This window comes from Gracilinanus agilis, chromosome 4, assembly GCF_016433145.1.
Source record: "Gracilinanus agilis isolate LMUSP501 chromosome 4, AgileGrace, whole genome shotgun sequence".
NCBI classification, from domain to species: Eukaryota; Metazoa; Chordata; class Mammalia; order Didelphimorphia; family Didelphidae; genus Gracilinanus; species Gracilinanus agilis.
In genome coordinates this window covers 295519638-295529460 of record NC_058133.1, presented here as the reverse complement: position 1 = coordinate 295529460, position 9823 = coordinate 295519638, and the positions used below count along the sequence as shown (strand labels likewise).

At 38.1% G+C, this 9823-nt stretch overlaps 1 protein-coding gene across 1 annotated transcript in view; it reads right to left on the bottom strand.

The window, feature by feature from the left end:
• Positions 1-9823, bottom strand: part of PRIM2 (DNA primase subunit 2) — a 409712-nt gene that overhangs the window by 294569 nt on the left and 105320 nt on the right. Inside the window, exon 8 of the mRNA XM_044675355.1 lies at positions 5593-5611. Within this exon, the coding sequence (XP_044531290.1) occupies positions 5593-5611 (19 nt within the window). The remainder of the gene's footprint in view (positions 1-5592; positions 5612-9823) is intronic.

The window sequence follows — 9823 nt, the reverse complement described above, 5'->3', positions numbered from 1 at the left end:
TAAAACCTCAGTTTCTTTTTTTAAAAATCAGAAGATTAGACCACATAGCCAGCATCAGACATCTGATCCTGTCTTCTTTCCCATCAAGCTAAAAAAGAGGCCACGGTGATCTCAGAAGCAACAATCAGACCATGAGAATCAAAGAAATCTCTGATGGGAGTAAAGAAACTTCTAGGTAACTGCTTCCAGCAGAGACACTCATTCATTTAACAGAATCCTATTTACTGTCAGAGGGTCAGAGGCCTGGGCCCTCCCAGAAGTGTGGCAGGATTTTGTTGACAATCCTTAATTGCAAGGTGTGGATTCCCCTGTTGATAGGTCAATCACTTTACATCACCTTTAAGGTCTGCCCCTTTAAGGCAAGGAGCATCTCTGCCAGGGTGCTGGCTGGTGTCAGCTATGGAAGTCCTAAATGGGTGACAATCAGCATCTCAGCTTAAAACGTTACACATAACATTTTGCTTTCTCCCGCTTCTTTCAGTTTGGCCTTCCAAAGACAATGTTACGGGGAGTGGTATGTGGTATTTACCACATCTTCTCTCAGCTCCCAGCATTAAAATGAAATTTGCATTCATACTTAGTTGAATAGTGATGGAAAAATAATTCTTCAAAATCTATGAATAAAAGTAGACCAAAATATGTCACCAAATATAGGATTCCTCACATAAAATAAATAAAACAAATTATAAAGGAAAATGCTTAGGAAGGTTAGCCAAAAGAACGAGAATACATTTCCTGATTCATTTACAAGAAATTTCAACTTGAAATGAGCAGAGGACAAAGTAATTTTTACCACACTATAGTCTGTACTGCCAAGTTATTGCCTTACTAACCTTGTATATGCATATTATAAAAATCATCCATTTATGTTACACTGAATTATTCTGGGATAACAGTGAGAATGTAAAACCTGAAATGAATTCCAAGTGACAAGCCCTTCATTAATCATCATTTTGGGACATTAATGCCACAGCATAAAGTCTTTTGCCTGAAATTAAAAGCAAATAGGGACATCCTGAAGAACCACCTGCAAAGTATCAAACCTTTTCCTTCCTTTATTGGTTATCAGCACCTGCAGTGCAAATTTACTATAAGAGGTCACAATATAAATAGAGTTCTCCTACATCTAGGAGATGAGGGCTGGCTCAGCATCAGTATTCCCTGCAGCCAGCACTGAGCATTTTCATTTGCTTATAAGCAAATGAATTCCAAAAACAAAAATTCCCTAGAGAAAATTAAAAGAAGCAGAATCACAACTACTGAAATATTTATAGGAACATAGATCAAGAGCTGAGAGACCTCAGAGGCCATTAAGCCCAAGCCTTTCATTTCACAGAAGAAGAAATTGAGGTTCGGAGATGCTAAATAATTTGTCAAAGGTCACACCCAGAGGAAGTGACAGAGGCAGGTTTTGAACCCAGGTCCTCTGATTCTAAACCCCTGTGCTTTTTTCTGAGATAGCACACTGTCTCTCAATGAAAAAAGAGAATCTATAAAACAAATTTAATTACTTCTTTTAAAACACTGTTTTAGTCCTCTGCCTTGCAATTTATTCTTTACTTGAAACAACGTTATCTATTTTGATAGTCAACATATTGGCCCTGGCTTCTGGAAGATACATGGGAAAGTTATTCTAAATCATTTCATATCAACTAAACCATATTGTAAAAATAGCTGGTCGGAAGTTTATCAGTGTGAGATAACACAAAGAGCACCAGATTAGCATTCACAGTTTCTGGGTTTCGGGCTTGACTCAGATACTTACTTGTCATATGACTTTGGATAAATCACCTAGTTTCCCTGAGCCTTAGCTTCCTCATTGGCAGCTTGGGCACTGGGCCTGGAGTCAGGAAGACCTGAGTTCAAATCTAGCCTCACATACTAATTTGTTGTATAATCCTGGGCAACTCACTTAAACTCTACAAGCCTGTTTCCCTATTTGTAAAACAGAAATATAAATAGCACCTACCTCACAGAGCAATGTGAGGCTCAAATGAGATGATTGTAAAGCACATAGCACAGGGCCACAGCACACAGCAGGCATTTCATAAATGCTTATTCTCTACCCTCTCCTCTTCTTTCCTTACTGACAAGATTGTACAGAGAATAATCACAATGCTTGCCCAGGGAAAACCTTCTATCATTATGCATTGAATGCAGAAAATAAATGAAATATTGTATATAAAGGAACTTTGTTAGTGGCAAAATACTATACAACTATATGATATTGTTATGATATCATTCCACACATCCTTCAAAATATAGTACACCAAAGAAATACTGCAAACAGAACCTTGCACAACTTAATAAAGCATAACCAGGCTCAGGATGCCAGCTATAAAGTACCAAACTCTATTTCTGGAACCTGTTTCTTCTCACCTCTCACTGGCTGATAACTAAGCAATTAGTGCTGGAACATGATTAATGTCATCAGACATCACAACTGACAACCAATGTCAATATAAGCAAGAATCAACTTTGGCAGAGGGGGAATGAGCTATTAAGCTAGGGTGTTTTTTCAGGGCTTTATATGAGAATCCTGTCTCAAAGTCAGAAAAAAATTACACTTTCCACTGACCTTCTTCTTGGTCCTATTCCTTGGAATTCTTTTTTGTGAGAATCCTAATGAGACAAGATAACAAAAAAGCTCCTGTACTTTCTCCTTCTCCATACCATGCTCTTGGAAAGGTGACAAATAGCAGACTTGGGTCTGCTTCTTCACATTGGCTCTCTCTGAAGAGGTCTTCCTGCCAGATTTCCTAAAACCTTCATGAAATCCTCCTACAGATAAACCAACTTCAGCAAAAGTACTTTAGCAGTTATTATGTGCAGAGCACTGTGTAGGCATTAGAGATGCAGAGATTAAATGAGACACAATACCTTCTCTCTCAAGATGTACACAAACCAAAGGGTAGATGGCATACTACCACCCCCCACCCACCCACCGAAAAAGAGAATAAAAAATAAGATGAGATTAGTTCATAAATGAACAGCATAAGAGGTAGAAACTGAGTGTTTTTTTGAAGTCCAAGGTAGGAAAGAATTATCACTGACAATAATTACTTCTTGGAGGAGATAGCATTTGATCTGATCCTTAAAAGAAAAGGGAAGATCTGGGGTAGCTGGGTGGCTCAGTGGATTGAGAGTCAGGCCCTGAGATGGGAAGTACTGGGTTCAAATTTAGCCTCAGACACTTCCTAGTTGTGTGACCCTGGGCAAGTCACTTGACCCCCATTGCCTACCCTTACCACTCTTCTGCCTTGGAACCAACACACAGTATTGATTCCAAGACAGAAGATAAGGGTTTAAAAAAAAAAAAAAGAATAGGGAAGATTTCAACAAAAAGAAGGGGAAAGGAATCCTTTGAGAAAGAAAGAAAAGAGGAGAGCAGGTAAAAAAATTCTCAAGTATGGAAGAGGGAATGAGACAAAACAAGATGGATATAGCTTTGAGCTCTATGAAATATCTATTCAGAGGGTAGGGGGCTTGGGCTGGGAACTTGAAGAAAGAAGAAAATATTTAAGATATCTCTAGAGGAAAAAAGGAAATGTGAGAAGAATGTTGGCCCAAGCTGAGTTTATGTCAAGTCAACAAAAACCTATGAAACATCTACTTTGTTGCCAAATACTGTGCTAAATGCTGAGGCATATAAAAAAAAAAAAAGGCATAAAAACGGTCCCTTATTTCAAGAAGTAAAAATCTAAGGGGGGAAAAACATTGAATCAACTACATAAAAGATACATACAGGATAAACTGGAGATAGTCTTAAGGGGAAGAAATGACTTTGAAACAATTATGAACAATTGCTAACCAGGAGTAGCAGGGCATGAACTTAGATTGAAAAATAAAGGAGGGGTCTTACCCACAGATAAGCAGATAATGAATGGATGAAGTTAACGGGAATTCAATTTTCTTGGGTAGTAAAAGCCAGTAAAACTCTAACAGAGATGGTAGGAATGGTAAGACAGCAGTCCCCAAACTCAGTCATAATGAAAGTCAAAAGCACATTCAATGTGAGCAAGAGTGGGAGGGATGAAGTAATAAAAAATTAGGGTTGAAGAACCGAGTTCAGGATCTTGGAAGCAGTGATGATGGGGTTTAATGGGTGTCCATGCCTACGTGTAACTGAACTGAAGAAAGAGAAATCACTGGAATTGAGGAGATTGTCAAACTATGAAGTGACCAATTTACTTTTTCCAAATACACTGGATGCAAAGTCACTAAAATTCTAGCCATAGACTTGTATAAATAATTCTGATAGCAGAACATAGGAATGGTGAGTTTATTCTCCCATTATACTCTGTACTGATCAAGCCTTTATCAATGTGCTGTGGACACATATAGGGCTCACAATTCAGTAAGACCTGGCAAACGACTTGAGTATGACTAACCTGGAAGGTGGAATTTGAAAACAGGATGTATACAAGAGGTGGAGGAGGGGGGAACTAAAGGAATTAAAACTATTTCATATGCAAAAATGATGACTAAATATTACTGAGATGAGACAGTAATATCTAGAAGAGAATGACTTTTTTCACAAAAGAGAAAAGCTAAAATGGATTTATACAAATTTTGATAAAAAATTTTAATACTTAATATGTAGGCTGCAGGTATGATTTCTCACACATACACATTTATCTTATATATATAATTTATACATATGCACATATTAGAAGAAAAATAGCTTTTTAAGATAACTATATTATTCAACAGCAGGTAATGAATTCATTCTTATTTCAGAGCTTTTAACAAACACAAAAATGACTTTTCTATGGCTAAGAGTACTCAAGTCTAAATCAATAATAAAGACATTTTCCCCTCAATAATCTCTTAAATGCTTTTACATTTTATAAAGCATTTCCATTTTATCTACAAATCTGACTTCGATAAACCCATGTTTGAATCCGTGTCAGGATTTACTTTACTCTGCTCTATGTATTAACTCAGCCATGTGTTCACATCTCAAGTAATTTTTGTTCAGATCCTTCTGAAAAACCTCCATAAAGAATCTATCCAACTCATGATGAAAAAAATAGATCAAACACCCTAGAAAGAACAGAGTCCAAAAGCAGATTGAACCGTACCATTTTTTTACTTTATTTCCTCCATGAATCTTTCTCATAAGTAATAAGAGTCTTGTTTCACAACATGGTGAACATGGAAATATATATTACATGATAACATTATGTACAACTTTTTTTTTTTTTTTTTTTTTTTAATTTTAAACCCTTAAGTTCTGTGTATTGACTTAGGTGGAAGAGTGGTAAGGGTAGACAATGCGGGTCAAGTGACTTGCCCAGGGTCACACAGCTGGGAAGTGTCTGAGGCCAGATTTGAACCTAGGATCTCCCGTCTCTAGGCCTGGCTCTCAATCCACTGAGCTACCCAGCTGCCCCCGTGTGTACAACTTTTATTATATGACCTGTCTTCTTGGGGAAGCGGAGAGTTAAAAGGGAGTGAGAGAACATGGATTGCAAAATGTCAGAAAACAAGTATTAAAAGTTGTAACAACATGTAATCTGGAAAAAAAGGAGTGGGAGACATATCCATTAAGCATGCTAGAGAGCTTCCTCCCTGGGCAAGTCACTTGACCTCTATGGACTCCAGTTTCCTCATTGGTAAAATGAAAGAGTTGGACTAGATGACCTCTGAGGCCCTTCTAGCTTTAGATCAATGATCCTCTATGTGTCTTCTTAACATTCCATGGATCCCTGTTCAACATTTTGGATTTCTATTATTTTTCATGCTTATTTCATAACCAATTCATCTCTTTTGCTGGTCACTTGAAAGCCTTCAGGTCACCTAGAGTTTTGATTCTTTTAGAGAATGCGATCACCATGATTTTGGAGAATAAGATAGCCAGAAAGACAAAAAAGTTGAATAGAATCACTGCCAGAAATTGGAGAGGAGAGAGACAAAAGGGTTTTGGCATCAAGGAATAAGTTGGGATCAATGAACGTAAGTCATAACTTTCCAAACGTGATCCAGGATATTCTCCTCCCCCCACAATCTGATTCCAAGTAAAGTACTCGATCAATCTAATGCGCCACCTAGCTATAAAATGAAGACTAAAGGCTCTGTAAAGTCCTTTTCTGGGCCCAATCAGGCTATACTAGATTTATCTAAAGGTCTCATTTCTGTGAGTGACTGAGGAATTCAGCAAATACAAAAAACTGAAAGTAGTATCTAAAATCTGGCAAATTAATCTATGCATGAGAGGTCAATGAGAGAATCAGTGCAATTTTAAGTAAACAAAAGAAATTGAAGTGGAAGGCATTTTTTTCAAACCTAGCATTAAAGATCAAATATTAAAAACAAACATAAAAACAGGAGCTAAAAATATGAGGCCTTAATGAGAATAAAGGAAATGTTTTGGAACTGGTAAAAAAATTCTCCTGTGGAACCTGTATGAAAACAGTAATCTACTTCAGACTGGGCAGCTAGGTGGCAGAGTAGGTAGAGTGCCTGTCCTGGAGTCAGGAAGTCTCATCTTCCTGGGTTCAAATCTGGCCTCAGACACTCACTAGCCGTGTGACCCTGAGCAAGTCACTTCACCCTGTTGGCCTCAGTTTCTTCGTTTATAAAAAGAGCTGAAGAAGTAAATGGCAAACTGCTCCAGTGTCTTTGCCAAGAAAACCCCAAAAGGGGTCATGAGAGTTAGACTCAAATGGCTGAACAAGAAGTTCAGAACTGGGCATCTCAGGGATGAGTCAATAAATCAGTCATTCAATAAGTACTCATTAAGTGTCTACTATGTGCCAAGCACTGCATTAATAAGCCCTGAGGATTCAAAAAGAAGGAAAAGACAGTCCCTGTCCTCAAGGAACTGATCCCTCTTTTCTTCCCATTCCCCTTGCCACTATCTAAGTGAGAAAATTGAAGCCCAGAGAAGGAATATGACTTGCCCAATTACACGTGTATTTATTGCCACAGTCAGGCATCAAGTACACCAACCTGCACAAACTGAAAACTCAGAATAATTCATCTTTTTTACTCTACACAGAAACAAAGATCTCTTCTACTTGACAAAAGCTTGGGGGAAAACAAAAGACAAGAATTTGTATGTTTAAAAGAAACAAAAGATAGGGCTGGAGACATGAAGTCTTGGGTTTAAATCTGGCCTCAGCCATTTCTGAGCTGTGTGACCCTGAGCAAGTCACTTAACCCCAATTGCCTAGCTCTTACCACTATTCTACCTTGGAACCAATAATAAGTACTGATTCCAAGAAAAAAGAAAAAAAGGTTTGTTTTTTTTTTAATAATAAAAATTAAAACTAAATACCTGAGCTCACAATGCAATGCAAGATCTATTCCCATCACCAACACAAGTCAAGGTCTTCTCTTATAAACACCAGGCTATCTCATAAATTAAGATTGGCATTTTTCAATTAATTTGTGCACCTTGGATCTACAATGTCATTTGAACATAACATTTGGGAGAAACATCTGATTCTGTTCCGAGCAGATAAATTCCATCAGAACATCAAATGTGAGGAGAGAGACTTCAACCTGGAGAAAATGAAAGCCTTGGATGCCAGAAATTCTTACTCCCTACATGTTCCAGTTTCTCAGGCACTAATAGAGTAAATTATTTTTTCTCAGGAGATGGAAAGAAATACTAGAACATTAGAAGGGAAATGTATAACCCAAACAGCTCTAGATGAAGAGCCTGGCAAAAATGTAAAGTAGGGTCAAACTGTCAGCAATGATCATTGTAAGACTGGTGAAAAGAAAACTCCTTTAAATACACAATAAAAGCGCAGATGTTGCAAACATATTTAGATTTCCCAACACTTGCTTATGCCTTACACAATAATGCTTAATGAGCACTAAGACTGTAAGGCAAAATATTTTCCCAAGTTTTCCATAGAGAAGATGTGCTGTCTCATTAAAACAAAAGAATCTGACAGCCAGTGCAGTTATTCAAACAGACCAACTTACTTGCCTGAGAAAAACCATCTGAGGGAAGAGGGTGTGGGTTGGTTCCAAAATGTACATTTTTTTTTAGTATTTAGCTACTAAATCAGGTTTAGAAAATGGGAGTGGAACTCCTAATTCATCTCTCCTCCTCCAGATTTTACCCCCATTCTTTGTTCTAGTTTGTAATGATTCTACTAGATTGGTAGATGGGAGAGAGAGAGACAGAGACAGAGACAGAGATACAGAGACAGAGAGAGAGACAGAGAGAGAGCGCATGTATGTGGCTGTGGGGAGGAAGAGGAGGATGATAGTCTTCTTTTTATTTGATTTCCTTTTCTCTTGACACAGAGCTATAAATTCCTCTCCCTTAAGACTTAAATTTCTGAATAAGTTAAGACCAACAGTGTGTTAAGTGATATATTAAGTAAAAAACATAGTGCCTCTTTTCCCCCCATGGAAATTACCAATTTAAAAACATTAGCTTGAATCTTCATGGCACTTCTGATTGACTACCACATGAGTATAAGAGAATCAGGAGTACCGCTATACAAATTTCAGCAATAGCTTCCTTTCTGCCTTCTCTTTCTTATCTTCCCTCTTCCCACTACTCTTCTCTCATGACACCTATAACTTTACTCTTCCGTTTTCTTTTTCTCTACTTGTACTCCCTCCCTTTCCTCCATCTTTGGCCTGACAGTGACATCCTCAGGCCAACTGAAAGATGAAATCAATGAAATTTAAAGGCTCTAAAAAAAATGGCTTCTTTTAAAAGGAGGAGAGCACCTAAGTTGCTCTGTGGATTGAGAGCCAGGACTAGAGATGGGAGGTCCTGGGAAATCCTAGGAGGTCCTGGGTTCAAATTTGGCCTCAGACACTTCCTAATTGTGTGAACCTGGGCAAGGCACTTGACCCCATTTGCCTACCCCTTGCTCTTCTGTCTTAGAATTGCTACTAAGACAGAAAGTAAGGGTTGAGGGAGCAGGAGGAAGGGGGGGGGGTATAAAAAGTTCAAATTTTATATCATTATAAAAATGCCCACTGTTATTATTGTTAAATAAACTGCCGGCTTATACAAGGTATTAAAAGCATTCAACTCGCAACCAAAACCATTCAACCTTGCAGTACCTTGCAGAACCACAAAAAGGGCTCTGAGACATAGTATCTTCCTTCCAAAAAAGACTTGCAGCTCCTTTATTTCAGATGTTTAGCACTTAACTAACAGCAAAATAACCAACAAGAAAACCTTAAGGGAATCCTTAATTAAAATGAGTAACATTGTTCACTTAATACAGTGGTTCCCAAACTTTTTTGGCCTACCGCCCTCTTTCCAGAAAAAAATATTACTTAGCCCCCTGGACATTAATTTTTTTTTTTATTTTAATAGCAATTACTAGGAAAGATAAATGCACCTGTGGCCATCACTGCTCCCTGGATCACTGCAGCACCCACCAGCGGGCGGTAGCGCCCACTTTGGGAATCACTGATTTAATATCACAAAGTATCAGTGGATTGCTACACATTGCAATAAGAAACAATTTAACAACCGATTTGCCAAAATAATCAGGGAAGGACAGCCCTTTATTTTGTCTAGCATACATCAGGTTTGTGCTGGACACTATACAGAGCAGTCTCTCCTCTCAGGAGGCTCACATACTATGGCAGGGACACATTTAAAGTTTTAATGCACAGCCATGTCAAATACAAAACTATGACACATGGCAGCCATTTGGACTTTGAAATGAGTGAGAGAATCTGGAAAAACAATGCTTGAGCAACTTATGGCAGTGAGCCTGCATATTAAACTTAATAGCCTTCATTAGCCACATTCACAATTTCTTCGAAGTCTGGAGTTAATACTCACCAACCCTGAGTCTTTAAATGGAGAAGGGGATAAAAGAATAGG